The sequence below is a fragment of the Aotus nancymaae genome, unplaced genomic scaffold (assembly GCF_030222135.1).
Source record: "Aotus nancymaae isolate 86718 unplaced genomic scaffold, 86718_ANA_hifiasm-v0.15.2.pri h1tg000059l, whole genome shotgun sequence".
NCBI lineage: Eukaryota > Metazoa > Chordata > Mammalia > Primates > Aotidae > Aotus > Aotus nancymaae.
The window spans coordinates 61,058,180-61,074,162 of NW_026988473.1; the positions used below are offsets into that span (position 1 = coordinate 61,058,180).

The 15,983-nt window shown below is 43.4% G+C and overlaps 2 protein-coding genes across 4 annotated transcripts in view; one reads left to right on the forward strand and one right to left on the reverse strand.

Moving 5' to 3' along the window:
* MYO7A (myosin VIIA) overlaps window positions 1–2,902 on the forward strand; it is an 89,764-nt gene extending 86,862 nt beyond the window's left edge. For 2 of the 3 annotated variants that reach the window (XM_064365319.1, XM_064365320.1), the window contains exons 46-48: window positions 636–719; window positions 1,521–1,640; window positions 2,265–2,746. In XM_064365319.1, coding sequence (XP_064221389.1) covers window positions 636–719; window positions 1,521–1,640; window positions 2,265–2,354 — 294 coding nt within the window. In that variant the 3' untranslated portion in view covers window positions 2,355–2,746. Of the gene's footprint in view, window positions 1–635; window positions 720–1,520; window positions 1,641–2,264 lie in introns of all 3 variants that reach the window. The other variant, XM_064365318.1, reaches the window with a different exon arrangement.
* Window positions 2,903–4,136: 1,234 nt separating this feature from the next.
* Window positions 4,137–15,983, reverse strand: part of GDPD4 (glycerophosphodiester phosphodiesterase domain containing 4) — a 49,390-nt gene continuing 37,543 nt past the window's right edge. Inside the window, 4 exon segments of the mRNA XM_012469603.2 lie at window positions 4,137–4,705; window positions 6,931–7,115; window positions 13,333–13,385; window positions 14,304–14,386. Of these exon segments, the coding sequence (XP_012325026.2) occupies window positions 4,505–4,705; window positions 6,931–7,115; window positions 13,333–13,385; window positions 14,304–14,386 (522 nt within the window). The 3' untranslated portion in view covers window positions 4,137–4,504.

Genomic DNA, 15,983 nt, shown 5'->3' on the forward strand with positions numbered 1-15,983 from the left:
ACATGGACAAAGGCCTGGAGGCGTGAGAACTCAGGTCTGGGAAGGAGATGGAAGTAGTGGAGTGTGGATGCGCGGAGGGCGGGAGCGAGAGCAGGCTGTGGTGAGCAGCAGCTTGGCAAGCAGTTGAGGGGCTGGGTTTCCTGCAGGGGCGGCCCACCTTGGAGGGTTTTGAACACAGGGTGACATAGCCAGAAAGCCGCTCAGGTTTGGGTGGAAGAGGGGTCTGAGGGGCAGGACAGAGGCAGGAGAATGATGAGGAGGCTGGTGTGAGAGGACGGGGATGGTCTGGTCACACACCTAGGATGGGAGGCCTTTTGAGAAGCTCTGCTGTGCGAGGAGAAAAGGTAGGTAGCCGGAGGCAAGTGCAGGGCTCAGGAGGCTTTTTAAAGATGGGATGCCTTTGAGCTAAGAGGGAGGACAAAGCAGAGTATGGTCCAGGGGACCCATATAGAGATGTGGGGTAGCACTGAGGGCCCAGCAGAGGTGAAGACCATGAGGTCATGGCAGGGCCATCCGTACCACACAGGCAACAGGAGAGGCTGACCTTATCCCAGCTGGGACCAGACTTCATTCCTGTCCCCAAATGCTTTTCTTGCTCTGGGCCCCATCTGATGGCTTCTCATCTTTTTTTCTAGCAAACTACAGAGCCTAACTTCCCTGAGATCCTCCTAATTGCCATCAACAAGTATGGGGTCAGCCTCATTGATCCCAGAACGAAGGTGAGCAGGAAAAAGAAGGCGAGTGGGGGCAGGCTTCTCTGCCTGAACCCCAGACACAGTCCCAGAATGAACCCCACAAGCCGCCCTAGCCACCATCTCCAGGCTCATCCACTTGCCGCATGGCTGCAAAAACTGTCAGCGTTTGCTGGGACTTTACCCAATGTTTGCTCCACCAAAATTGCTCTCCTGAAGTTACAAACTCCTGCCTATTGAATCCGAGCTCTTTTTAGTACTTGGCCTTTCATCATCACTGGATGCTCTGCCCATGCAGCCCGGGTGGCCGGCTGTGCAGGGGTGACTGTGCATCTGTTTCTGGGCCAGAGCAGCCCGCTGCACACCCAGAGGGTCTGACTGGACAGGTGGTGAAGAGCACTCGTGACCACTGTCTTTCCATTGGCTTCATGCATCTGCATTCCTGGCTCTCATGTGTCTTGGTCATTCCTTCTCTGACCCTTTTGTGTCTGCTCCTGCATGCCGTGCTCCCCAAGGCTCTGCCCTGTCTTCTTGGCTCAAACTCTCCCTGGACCATCTCATCCAGGCCACTATGTTAGTTCCCTCAGGCCTTCCAGTTTCCCAGTTCTGGCCCCAAGTACCCAACAGCCTCCTAGACTTCCCTGGATGTCCAAACCAAGGTGTGGAGGGGAAGGCACCGGCTTCCCACCGCAGCTCCACGTCAGAGCTGGCCTTTCCTGTGGACCGTGGGCTCCTCTGAGGGCCCAAGGCCTTCTGTGAGGGTGTATGTGGGAAAGTGAGGCCACAGGGCCCAGGCTGTGCCTCTCCATGCCCTTTCTTCTCCCCCAGGACATCCTCACCACTCACCCCTTCACCAAGATCTCCAATTGGAGCAGCGGCAACACCTACTTCCACATCACCATCGGGAACCTGGTGCGCGGGAGCAAACTGCTCTGTGAGACGTCACTGGTGAGGGCTCGTCCTGCTGGGCCTGGTGGGCTCCCTGCCTTGCCTGCAGCTTAGCCAGCCTCCCAGGGCCTGGAACAAACACAGGAGTGTGTGGCTGGGCCTGGGGTCATAGGCAAGGGTCAGGCTGGGGCCAAGATCAGGTCAGTTTGAGGTTCAACTTAGTTCTGGGGAAGGGACTTAATCTGGGGCTGAGGAAAAGACCCTCACTCAACAACTGGTTTGAGTGCTTTCAGTATCTGGGGGTTGAGCCTGTGGTGACAGCCCTTTAGCCCCCGAATTCCACAGTGGAACCATTAACAATGAGACCTCCTGGACCGAGCTCAAACATCCAAGGCATAGTTCAGCTGAGATCCAGTAGAGTCACTCCTGGAGGTAGGCATCCATGATTCGAGGAACCCACAAGCTAGGGGCTTAATGTGGGGTCATAACAGTGTAGAACCTTAGCCATCTGGCTGGATGAATCCAACCCTTCAACTATGCAGACGGGAGATGAGCCCTGAGTGGGAGGGATTTGCCTTTGTCCTGGGTTCTGCCCATTGCAGATTCCTGGGAGGTGTGCTATGGTCTGAGTGTCTGGCCCCATCCCACCATGTGCTCTGCTTATCTTCTCGCCCCTGCTTCCAGGGCTATAAGATGGATGACCTCCTGACCTCCTACATTAGCCAGATGCTCACAGCCATGAGCAAACAGCGGGGCTCCAGGAGCGGCAAGTGAACAGTCAGGGGGAGGTGCTGGTTCCGTGTCTGCTCTCGAGGCAGCAGCGGGCTCAGGCCCATCAGCTACCCCTACAGCTGGGGAAGACCTCTGCCATCCTGGCATAGAGGCTAGGCTGGCCAGCCGCCACTGACCGTACCGACTGGGCCTCTGATGTTCTTCCAGTGAAGCGTCTCTCTGGGATGCAGCACTTCCCGCCATTTACCCCTCTGGCGCCTGGGTTGGTCTAGTCCTAGCTTGCTGTGGCCTTCCCGGTTGTGAGAGCCTATGATCCTTAGATGCGTCTCCTGTCTCATACCAGCCCCACCATGCAACTTCCTTTGACTTTCTGCGTACCAATGGAATAGAGGAATCAAGTGGACAACCTAGCTCTCCATACTTGGAACAACAAAACCAAATATGCATTGACTACTTTGAAACTGAAGGGACTGGATCTGCAGGTGGGATGAGGGAGACAGAACACTTTTATATATTGCTGTGTGAGTTCTGGGCCCCTGCTCGAGTCTCCCCTGATCACCTCAGGGCATAAAGCATGTTTCATCCTCTGGCCCAACAGCGTCTTTGCTGGGGGAGGGGAAGTGGAAGGGGAAGGCATGTGGGGTCAGGACAGGGCCTTGCAGGAGAGCAGCCTACATGACTTCCTTGGTCTGTACCTGCTGGGGCCAAGCTGGTCTGGTTTGAGGGGTGGGGAGCTTGAGTCCAAGATGTGCTTTTAAGGGACTAGCTGAGATTGGGGTAGGTTGGGAGGAAATGCTGGACATCATGCTGGGAGGTGGGGACCTAAGTGTGTATGGGTTGGGGGTCTAGAGGAGGGATCAGCTTCTGGGCCATAACTAGGGCCAGTGGAGCCACAGTGGCCCTTGCACCTGCCAAAAACATCTTGGCTCATCAAGACATGTCCAAGAACCCCAAGAACAATGCTGCCTTGGGATAAATCCGCATGTCCAGTGAGTGCTTGTAAAATGTTGCTGTGTGAAAAGCATGGGACAACCAGGTTTGGCCATGACTGGAGTTGATCTGTGGGTAGGGGCTTCAGACAGAGAAGGTGTGACTTAGGGGTGAGGCATCCTCGGGCTGTGGCTGGGATGAGCACCTAGAGAAGTGATAGTGAACAACCCCCTTGTGGGGAGGGTTTGTGATCTGCCCTTGAGGTCCCATGATACTTCAGCAGGGCCCGGTCCTGCTTCTCTTCACATACTCAAGTGTCTGGGTCATCAGCATCTATGTGCCTGATCTCCCTAGCTGTTACTGTAGGACCAGCTGCTGTGTGTAAATGGAGGCCCCAAACCAGAGAACCCTGCTTTCTGGGATGGTAATGCGGCTGTTGGAGGACACAGCTCCACAGGTAGCCCAGGAGAAATCTGAACCAGAAGGAAGTTGCTGTGGCTGTCCGCCTTACACCACCATCATAAAGATGGGGAGGCTCAGGCCTAGAAAGGATGTGTAAGTGGGAAGAGCTCAACTTGCTGCTTCTAACTTTGGGCTCACAGACAGAAGGGGCTTCAGATACTTGTTCTAAGCTCTGTTTTCCCCTCAAGGCCAAAAGCTATCGAGTGAGCATGGATTCTGCCCATCATCTTATTGGGGAATCAGCAAACCACAAGCTATCAGAAAGTATCCCACTGCACACTAGAGCAGATAATGTGTGATGAGGATGAGATATTTGTCCCTGACCATGCCGCCTCTCGTTCTCTGGCTTAGAGAATGAGATCACCCCCGCCTTCATCACCCTGGTTGATCACAGAGGGGTCCAAAGAATACACCACTACCTCTGGCTTCCTGAGAGATTGCCTTTATTTATATGCACAGTCACTCCCTTAGCAGGGAATACTATGGAGGTGTTAGGATGAGAAAAACTTGACAGAGAGCAACCAGCTCCAGTTCCAAGACCACACACAACAGTTTTACCCTTGCCTAGCCCCTTGAGATGCATTCTTGATAGAAATGCTAGAGCAGAATGGTTCCAGAGAGCCTCAGTGGCCCTTCTGTGTGCCTCTATCAACTACTTCCCACCACTGCAGAGAGAGGAAGAGGAAGCAGCGGGTGAGATGTGGCTAATTCTTTGGAAACATCTCATAGGAGGGTATGTCAGATGCAGTGGAATATATTGTGACATATGATTCTTTGGCATATTCAGCCATGAGGACGTCTTAGAGGTCTCTTATTTCAGGATAGGGGACCTCGACGGGGGGCATCGTTGGCTTATCTGCCTTCAGGGTGGGCAATGTAGTTTGAAAGGTAGCCTCACTAGTAGTAGCCTGCCTGGTGGGTGCTCGGGTGAGTTCAAAGACAGTGGTGGGTGTTGGTGATTGAATGTAATGCTTGGCAGGCTTCAGAGGTGTGACAGCATTCTTTTTTTTTTTTTTTTTTTTTTTTTTTTAAAGAGAGAGAGAATAGGAAGGAGGAAAAAGGAAGAGAAAGAGAGAGAGAATGGGGAGGAGGGAGAAGGAAAAGAAAGAGGGAGAGAGAATGGGAGTATTGCTTTCTTGCCCAGGCTAGAATGCAATTTAGTAATGGGTATTGAAAAGCTCTTTTATATTGATAATTATACTTAATGATGTAGTCAGGAAGGAATAAGGGAAGAAGATAACAAACAAACAGCCAACCAATATTTAATTTAAACCTATGAAATGCTATGTGATTACTGAGGAGTGATTTACTTCCAATTATATAGTCACCTTTGGAATAGGTGTGAGGTGGTAATGTATGTTTTGTGTATTTGAAGTGGAGAGTTCTATAAATGTTTATTAAGTTTACTTGTTCCAGGTCTGAGTTCAAGTTCTGAATATCCTTGTTAATTTTCTATCTCGTTGATCTATAGAATCGTTAGCTCTTCTTGTTACATTGATCCTTTTGCCATTATGTAATGTCATTCCTCGCCTCTTTTGATCTTTGTTGCTTTAAAGTCTACTTTATCAGAGGCGAGAATTGCATCTCCTGCTTTTTGTTTATTAGTTTATTTTTACTCTCTGTTTAATTGGTAAATCATCCTCCTTCTCTCTGAGTCTTTGTGTATTGTTGCATGTAAGATGGGCCCGGATGCAGCATACCGATGGGTTTTGGCTTTTTATCCAATTAAAATATATATAAGTTTAATACCGGCGTTTGATGCTAGCTGGCTCTTTTGCCCATTAGTTGATGTAAATTTTTTATTGTGTTAAAGTTCTTTGCTTTTTGATATATTTTTGGAAAGGCTGATATTGGTTGTTCCTTTATATGTATAGTGCTTCTTTCAGAAGCTCTTGTAAAGCAGGCCTGGTGGTGGTGAACTCTCTAAGTACTTGTTTGTTCGCAAAAGATTTAATTTTTCCTTCGCTCATAAAGTTTAGTTTGGCTGGATAGGAAATTCTGGGTTGAAAGTTCTTTTCTTTAAGGATGTTAAATATTGGTCCCCACTCTTTTCTGGCTTGTAGGGTTTCTGCTGAGAGATCTGCTGTAAGTCTGATAGGTTTCCCTTTATGGGTAACCTGACCTTTCTCTCTGGCTGCCCTTAGTATTTTCTCCTTCATTTCAACCCTAATAAATCTGGCGATTATGTGCCTTGGGGTTGGTCTTCTTGAAGAATATCTTTGTGGTGTTCTCTGTATTACCTGGAGTTGAATATTACCCTGCCTTGCCAGGTTGGGAAAATTTTCCTGAATGATATCCTGAAGAGTATTTTCCAACTTGGATTCATTCTCTTCATCGCATTCAGGTACACCTATCAAACGTAAATTAGGTCTTTTCACATAGTCCCATATTTCCCGGAGACTTTGCTCATTCCTTTTCATCTTTTTTCTGCATTCTTGTCTTCTCGTTTCATTTCACTGAGCTGATCCTCGACTTCTGATATCCTTCCTTCTGCTTGATCAATTCGACTGTTTAAACTTGTGCATGCTTCGCGAAGTTCTCGTGTTGTGTTTTTCAGCTCCATCAATTCACTTATATTCTTCTCTAAATTGTCCATTCTCGTTAACATTTCGTCAAACCTTTTTTCAAGGTTCTTAGTTTCTTTGCATTGGGTTAGAACAAGTTCTTTTAATTCACAGAAGTTTCTTATCACCCACGTTTTGAAACCTGCTTCTGTTATTGGAACGCACGTGTAATCTATTAAGCCTTGTTCCGTTACTGATGAGGAATTGCAATCCCCTGTAGAGGGAGAGGCATTCTGATTTTGAGTATTCTCTACCTTTTTACGCTGGTTTCTTCCCTTCATTATATATTTGTCCGTCTGTCGTCTTTATAATTACCGGCTTTCTAACTGGGTCTCTGACGTCCAACTTGTTGATTCCCTGCGCCGAGATCTGAGCAATCCACTGAGCCGGCCAAAACAGCGGTGTTAAGATTGATGGTGCTTTTCTGCCCGGGAATCTCCGGACTCTGCACCAAGAACTGGCGTGCTAAGGCACCAGCAAAACCACCACGCCGGCCACAAGAGTCGCCCTGGCGACCCGTGGGGCTCCTCCACTGGGAATCTCCTGGTCCGTGAGCAACAAATATTCGTCTGAAAGTGTGGCGTCCTCTCGTTCTTTGCGCTTTCACTGGGAGGTACGTGCCCGAGCTGCTAATCATCAGCCATCTTGGATCTCTCTCCGACAGCATTCTTGATAGGTACTAGTTTCTTGGATGCTGCCACAAAATTGGAATGGCCTTGCTGTTCCTTTCCACTCTTGGGTAAAGCTGGGTGGAGGGCTGCTAGAGTCCAAGGACGTTCCACAACTTGGGCAGGAGATTTAATGGATATGTGCAAATCTTTCTCATTCCCACTTCCACTGTGAGTATCTGTGGGGTAGAAAAGACATAAACACAGATTCCTCAAATGTCCCTTCTCCACTCTCTGCCAGTCACGTGTGAAGTTCAAGTTATCTCTTAAGTGTTAGCCACTCCTTTAGCCTTTCAGGTTTTTTCCTCCAAGCTCTCCCCTCTACTTCAGGCTTTGTACAAACTTCATTATGACCCTCCAATTCAGCCTGAGGCTGGGGCTTAAGAGTCTACCACATGAGGCTCAGAAAGCAGAGACTGACATTTGCTTAAAGTTCATGTATTCCACAGCCATCAAATTAGTTTAGAAAAATGAATACATCCTCAATAAGTGAAGACTTTTTTAAGGACAGAGGCTTTGTCTTGCTTGCCACTACATATACAGTGCTCAGAAGTGTTTGTCACATAGTGAATGCTCAATAAATAATTTTTGTCAACAGAAAAAAAAAATACATGGTAGATACTTCAAATAATGGAGCTAGGAGATCAAGACCAATCTTCCTGCCAAAGACAAATTAAAAACTGGATGATATGCAAAAACAAGAAAACATCTTAAAATTATCCAGGCATTTACAATATAGAGAGAAATTGTGTGGCCCAAATCTAGAAGAGTGTGAGACTCCAAAGAAGTAAGCTCAGAACTCAGGTTTTTTGTTTGTTTTTGTTTTGTTTTCTGCTTAGATTTACCTTTTATTTTTATTAGTTTAATTAAAAAAATTTTAATTATAAATATTTTTTTTAATCCAAGTGTAATTCAATCTGAAAGAAACAGTTACAAACATGAGCTTCATTTTTTCTCTCAGCTTTATAGGAAAAAGGGAATTTTTATTGGATTTGAATGGAATTTTTAGATCAATTCCATGACGATATCTTTATGATATTAAGTTTCTAATTCATAAACATGATATATTGCTCCATTTATTTGGGTATTCTTTCTCTCAGTAAAGTTTGTAGTTTTCAGTGATCAATCATATGCCTTCCTTTGCAAAGGCTTTTTTGATTAAAGTTTATTTTTTCTGACATTAGTATAGCAACCCCTGCTTTCTTTTGGTTATTATTTGCATAGACTATCCTTTTGCAACCTTTCACTTTCAATTTGTTTGTGTCATTGGATCTAAAATGAGTTTCTTATAGACAGCATACAGTTGGATCATGTTTTTTTTAAAATCCATTCTGCCCATGTCCATCTTTTGATTGGAGAGTTTAGTCCATTTACATTTAATGTTATTACTAATAAGGAGAAACTTCTGTCATTTTGCTATTTGTTTTCTACATGCCTTATAGGTTTTTACTGTCTTTAAGTTCCTGTATCTTTTTCTCTCTTGACAGTTTTATTCTCATATGCCTTGTGGGTCTGAATTCATCCTACTTGGACTATCTTGAACTTCTTGGATATTTATATTCAAATATTTCATCAAAAATTATTCATCAAATAATGAATAAATAATTTTGTGCTCTTATTTTTAAACTATTGCAAAGTATTGAGACTTAGCAATAGTTTAAAAATAAGAGCACAAAATTATTAAGGAATATGACTACAGAAGCTCCGATCACCTGTAATAATGAATATTCTCAGGAAGAGGACATTATGTATACCATTTTGCTGATACATGTGAAAATTTTGATCAGCTGGTTCTCAAAACATCATTTAGGGACCTCTGGAGGTTTCTGAGACCCTTTCGGGGGTTCATGAGGCCCAAATTATCTTCATAATAACATTAATATGTTGTTTGCCATTTTCATTCTCATCCTCTCATCAATGTATGGTGGAGTTTTCCAGAGATCACATTACAGGTGACACTGAAGAGACTAAATGCAGAAGCAGATATGAGAATTCTTGTCATCTATTAATCCAGACATTAGAGAGATTTATAAAAATGTACAACTCCATACTTCTCACTCTATTTTTGTTTCATAGAACTGACATTTTGTTTCAAAAACTGGTATTTATGTTATATATAAATAGGTTTTTAAAAATTATTTTAAAATTAACCAGTGAATATTTTAAAATTTATATGGTAAATAATGATAAATATTGGACATGCTAAGAATCAGGGTAATGTGATCCATATTCAGAAGTATCAGTTAATAAAAATAGACCCAGAGAAAATTGTTTGAGTCCAGGAGTTCAAGACCAGCCTGGGCAACATAGTGAGACCCACATCTCTTTAAAAAAACATTAGGCACGGTGGCATGTGCCTGTAGTCCCAGCTTCTCAGGAGGTTGAGGTGAAAGGACTGCTTGAGCCCAGGAGCTGGAGGCTACAGTGGGCTAGGATTACACCAGTATGCTCCAGCCTGGGTGACAGAATGAGTCCCTGTCTCTTAAAAAAAAGGGAGAGAGAGAGAGCAAGACAGAGAAAGACATAGAGCCAGAAATAACAGAGGTGATGGAATAAGCAGATAAGAATATTAAAACAATAATTATAACTATGTTTAAATATTTAAAGGAACATGAACACAATGAGGGAGAAAAGATGAGATATAAAAAACCAAATGGAAGTTCTAGAGATAAAAAATATAATATTTGAAATAAAAATTTCACTGATTGAAATCAACAGCAAATTAGATATTATATAAGATAAGTGAAGTGGAAGACATGATATGGGAGGCAAAATTCTATGATAACCCTAAAGATTCCCAACCTCTGGTATATATCCCTTATCTAATCCCCTTCCCTTGAGTGGGGTAAGACGTGAATATGATAGGATAGTTATCTCTCTTGATTAGGTTATGCTATATGACAAAGGTTCTGGGATAATTACCCCAATGATTACATTACATTACATTACATTACATTCATTACATAGACTTCATCATAGCAGACTGGAGAGATATTCTCTTGTCGGCTTTGAAGAAGTAAGCTGCCATGTTGTGAGGACCATGTGGGTAGGACTTGAGGATCACTTCTGGAAGCTCAGAGCAAAACCCTGCTAACAGCCATTAAGAAAACAGAGATGACTCCAATTCTACAACTGTGAGCAACTTAATTCTGCTAACAAGCAGTTAGCCTGGAAGAGGACCATAAACTTCAAATAAGATTGCAGCCCCAACTGATACCCTGATTTTAGCCTGGAAAGACTAAGTAAAGGAACTGTCTAACCTTTATAAATTTGTGTCTGTGAGATAATAAATTTTTGTAATGTTAAGCTGTTTGAAGTAATTTTTAAAATACAGCAATAAAAAAATAACATAGGCTGGGCATAGTGGCTCACATCTGTAATTCCAGTGCTTTGGGAGGCCAGGGCAAGTGGATTGCTTGAGGTTAGGAGTTTGAAATCAGCCTGGGCAACATAGTGAGATGCCATCTCAACAATTTTTTTGAAAAAATTAGCCAGTCATGGTAGTGTGTGCCTGTGGTCCCAGATACTCAGGAGGCTGAGGCAGGAGGATCATTTGAGCCCAGGAGTTCAAGGTTGCAGTGAACCATGATCATGCCACTGTACTCCAGACTTTGCCTCTAAACAAACAAGCAAAACAAAAAACTAGTACACAGAGCAGTATAATATATCCAAAATAAAGAAAAAGAAATTAATTAAATATTTAAAATGTGACTACTCAGAAGGCTGAGGGAAGAGAATTGCTTGAACTTGGGAGTTGGAGGCTGCAGTGAGCTGAGATCATGCCACTGCACTCCAGCCTGGGCAACAGAGCAAGGTTCCATCTCAAAAAAAAAAAAAAAAAGAAAGAAACAAAAACACAGTGTCTCAGTAACCTATGGGATAATACACGTCTAATATGTGTAACCAGAATCCCAGCAGAGGCAGAAAAATATTTGAAGAAATAAAGACTAAAAGTATGTCCAATTTGATAAAAATTATACTCCAACCAATCTAAGAATTTCAGCAAACTCTAAGCAATACAGTTTCTCTCTCTCTCTCTCTCTTTCTCTGTGACACACACACACACACACACACACACACACACACCAAAGTAAGCCATAATCAAACTACTAAAAAACAATAATAAAAGGAGTAATCGTAAAATGTAGCCAGAGGAAAAAAGACATGTTACAGAGGAATAGGAGTAAGAAAACTGAAAACTTTACATAAGAAACTACATAAGACAGAAGACAACAAACTTGACTCATTTAAATTGCTGAAAAATATTCCCTCACACTAGAGAGGCAATGAATGCCTTCTGGTGGTGGACATGGCATCAGTAGATGCAGCAGTGCATGCCCATCCTGGAGGTGGTATGGAACTCTGGTGTATTTAGTAGATGAGGCTCCATTCTCCTCAACTTGAATGGATCTGGGCTGTGGTTATGGCTGAGGTTCTGGATTCTTTTTAGTCTTCCTTGTTCCTTCCCTGATTCTAAACTTGGTCCTGTACCTTCTAGGTATCTCTTCGAGGTACCCAAATAACTTTCCAATGCCTTTTCTTTCTGCTTAGATCAAGAAAAACTGGTTTCTGTAACAGGCAACAGCTTTTAAAGACAGGGAATATCCTTAATTTATTTTCTACTCACCTTTTCTTATTACCATTTCAACATGGTAGTGGGTAGGGTCAAGTTAACGGAGTATTTTTTCTAAGGCATTATAGCCACCTCTTTTATCTAGGTTTATATAGTTCTTCAATTTTACTTTCAAAACTTCTTTCCCAACCATGTTTCCTTCTCATCTCCATGTTCTATTACCTCTTGGCTGGATTATTGTTATGGACTGAGTTATGTTTCCCCAACTCCAATTTCATATGTCAGAGACCTAACCCTCAGTGTGACTGTATTTGGAGATAGGGCCCTTTCAGGAGGTAATTAAGGTTAAATGAGGCCATAAGGGTGGCACCCTAATCCAATAGGACTGGTGGCCTTATGAGAAGAGGAAGAGAGACCAGAGATCCCACTCTCCCAAGCACACACAGAGGAAAGGCCATGTGAACACACAGTGAGAAGGCAGCAGTATTCAAGCTAAGAAGACAGTGTTCACTAGGGCTCTTCACCAAATTTGCCAGCACCTTGATCTTGGACTTCAAGCCTCCAGAACTGTGAGAAAATAAATTTCTGTTGTTCAAGCCACCCAGTCTATGGCATTTTGTTATAACAGCCCTAACTTATTAAGGAACAACTACTGATATAATCATAAGCTAGCTGGAATCATTAGTTAGCTTCAGACTTCTTAACATAGCCAGTAGAGTGATCTTAAATTCCATGTAACTTGGAATCTTGTAACTTGTAACTCATATAACTTTAGATCTCCCTGCCTCAGAGAGATCTGGGTAAACTTGGCTTAAACCTTCAGTTTCACAGTGTATGAAAGACCACTGCCTTCTATTTAATTTATTCAAATTTCTAAACTTAGTTTTTCATGATCTCTGTGGATTCATTCCTGCAACCCTAAGTGTTGTATCAGTTCCACTCATCTGCCAGCTGGTACATGGAATATCAGGAGCTTCGCCATTGTCCATAAGAAATTAAATTAACTCATGATTTTGTGACTGTTCCAACTTTACTTAAGTCTCCAGGAGTTTCGGAAGGAAATTATATCCCACACCGCGCGGTCTTCTGCCTCCTAGTTGGTTTCCTTTTCACACAGCATTGGCTTCCAAAACTAGTAAATCACTGTGTGACTATCTTCAAAACCCACAGAGAAATAAACTCTAGCATCCCTTCCTGTTACTAGGCCTAGTTCGCTTCTTTAGCCCTTTACATATGGCTTCCTTGTGTGATACTCACTTGCCATCTCCTAATTGCCAATATACAGTGACTCGACTCTAGTCTAGCAATTCCAGAACTGCTGAAGTTTTCTTCCTCTAGCCTCCAACATATATCACCCACAAATGACACCCAAATAGCACCTTCCCCTTAATGGGCTCAATGATGTCAATGGCTATACTTTTACCTGCTTCTTCACTGCTCTTTGAGGGCCAGTCCCTCCCCTCTCTCCAGCCACCCTCCACAGACATCCTTCAGTTATCTTCAGCCCCTCTCTAAGTGCCTGGCACAAAGTGTAGACTTAGTGACTGTATGACACATGAATATATGAAGAAGTAAACACCCATGCTTGAAATCTTCCAAGGGGCCTCATTGCTTAGAGGATGAAATCCAAAATCTGAGGTCTGATGTACAGAGTCCTCCAGAATCTGTGCTCAGCCTATACTTCCCCTGGTCCCTGCCCCTACCCCACCCACAACTTTCCAAACACCCTCAGCTCTTGTTGGGGACATGAAAAGCAGCCCCTGTCTCCCGGAAGCAATGAGTAGGCATGAAGAAACAGGAGTGAGCTAGACCTCTACCTTTACCTGTGGGATTTTTGGAGGTTTCAAACAATTTTTCTTTTTTAGTCTTTCTCCGCCTAGAAGGAAGCAGACCAATCATGAAAAATGAAGGCGTTTAAAGAACCATGGTCTCCTCTAACGTTCCTCTTGCAGGATGTTCTTCCCCATTTCATCTTGAAACTTGCAATTTTATAGCATTTGCCTGCAAGGATTCTCAAATGTCATTTTATTGTACAGATAAAAAGTTTATGGGTCAGGTGTGATGGCTCATGCCTATAATCCCAGCACTTTGGGAGGCCAAGGCAGGCAGGCAGATCACCTGAGGTCAGGAGTTCAAGACCAGCCTGGCCAACATGGTGAAACCCCATCTCCACTAAAAATACAAAAATTAGCCAGGTGTTGTGGCAGGTGCCTGTAATCCCAGCTACTTGGGAGGCTGAGGCAGGAGAATCACTTGAACTCAGGAGGTGGAGGTTGCAGTGAGCTGAGATCGTGCCACTGCACTCCAGCCTGGGTGACAGAGTGAGACTCCATTAAAAAAAAATAGATTATGGCCCAGAAAGGAGCAGTTATTTTTTCAGGGTCACCTAGCAACTAAGGGACAAAGCCAGGGCTAAGACCCAGTCTTCCTGGTTCATGAACTTGCTCTTTGCACATTGCTATACCCAGTTTCATGGAAGGTGGGAAGATAGAGGCACTTGTTCTGGGCAATATTCAAGCCCTGTCCTTTCAACTGCTTCACATTGAATCCATAGTAATAGGCTTGACTAAGCTTTAGTGACAGTCCTTATCCTGAAAATATTGTCCTGTGCTGGGGAGGTCAAAGAGATGTGAGGAACCATAGACAGCATGAGAAGAGAGGTTCAGATTATAAATGCCGTCTTGCCATGTGGGATTATGGGAAGAGTATAACTGTTATTTTTCTCAATTTCCTACAAGAATCCATTTATTTTATTTTGGAAAAAATTCATTTAAAATTATAAATATATACTTACCAGTGAAAACAAAATATGGTAATAATAAAAAGTACAGAAATGATATCTGCAAGGAGCCACATGAACATATAGGACCTTGGTGTCTGCAAAACATAAAACAAACCATAGTGAAAGAACTTCACAGTTAGAAGGGATTTTGGATCATATGGTCTAAGTCCCTTGCTTTGCTGCCAAGGCTGGAGGAGGAGAGGAAGAGGGGATAGATAGGCCAAGGAACCTTGATTGATGTGGCATTCTCAAACACAGAGTCCCTGCAAGTGTCCTAACAGTCACCCTTATACATGCAGGGGGCTCTAGAGGGAACAGAACACTTCACATCTTTCATTTCACCTTTCATCTCTCAAGACAGAAGGCATAGGGGGTCTCAGAAAAGTCACACAAGTCTATTCTGGATTCAAGACCACAGTCCAGGTTCTTGACTTGTACTGCTGTTTTCATGGCATGGCTTCTCAAACCTGGCTAGGCAGCCAAGCCTCCCTGGGCAGCTTTTAGTAGTACAGGTTTCTGGTTTCACTAGAGACCTAAGGAATGAGAATGTCTGCATTTTTAACACACTCCCAGGTGATGCTGAAGCTACGTGTCTTTGAGCCAGCATTTGGGAACCATTGTTCTAAAGCCTCACACTACAATTACTAAGACTCAAGTATAACTCCTCCTTACCTACATGCCCCTCCTCTATGCTCCTTGCCCAAGTCACCTATTTCCCAGAGGTCTGTCTTCTGGGTTCTCTCATTGAGTTTGATGCTTCCTTTCCACCTCTATTGCTCCCTCTCCAATTTTACTTGATTCTATTAAGACTGGCACATTTTATCCTTTCTCAGGCCACTCTCCACCGTATCCCAAGGTCTTCCCTTGAGCTGAATAATAAAATTAACAATAACAACAGCAACACTAATGATCATGATAATAATGATAACAACAGCTAGCAGCGAGCAATTAACAGGAGCCAGGTAGGTGTTCTAAGCACTTCAGGGGTATTTTCACATTTAAGCCTCACAATAGCCCTACTAGTAGAAACTCTTAACCAACTTCCACTGAACAGAGGCTCTTAATCCCCTCTGGGAAAAATATTGACTGAGGGCTGCTGTAGTCAGCTGCTTGCTCCAGGAGGCCTACCAGATGAGTAGAATGTTCACAAAGAATTAGCTGTCCTTGTTTCCCAAAGGGCTTAAGTCAACGAAACTTGTTATTGTAATAGTGCAATGTAATCAGATACTGCTTAAATTTGTGAGATCTGAGTGACAAAAGTCTATCATTTTCAAAGAAACTAAGTCAAATGCTCTGAAAAACTCAATAAGCACAAAATAGATCTGTAAAGAATAAACTGCAATTAGATTACGTGTAGGTGAAACACTCCAAGTGTTTGAGGGATTATAAAAATCTAGGTGGATTCCTCATTCAGACTGATTCTCCTAATGACTTTAAGTTCTTGTTCTGTTTAAAAGAAACAACAATTAGAAATCATAGCTAGTTCATTTGGATGTTTAAATAGAACTCAATCAGCTGAAATATCCTCAAAGAAACGGCTATGTCAAAAGGTGAATGAATATTTTAAAATAAAATTTGTGAGGTATGTGTGTGGTATACTGTTTATAAAAATGACCACAAAATTCCTTTCAAACCTACATGCAGGCCCCTATACAACATGACTTAGCTGTACCTCCCTATCAAGAAGTGAAG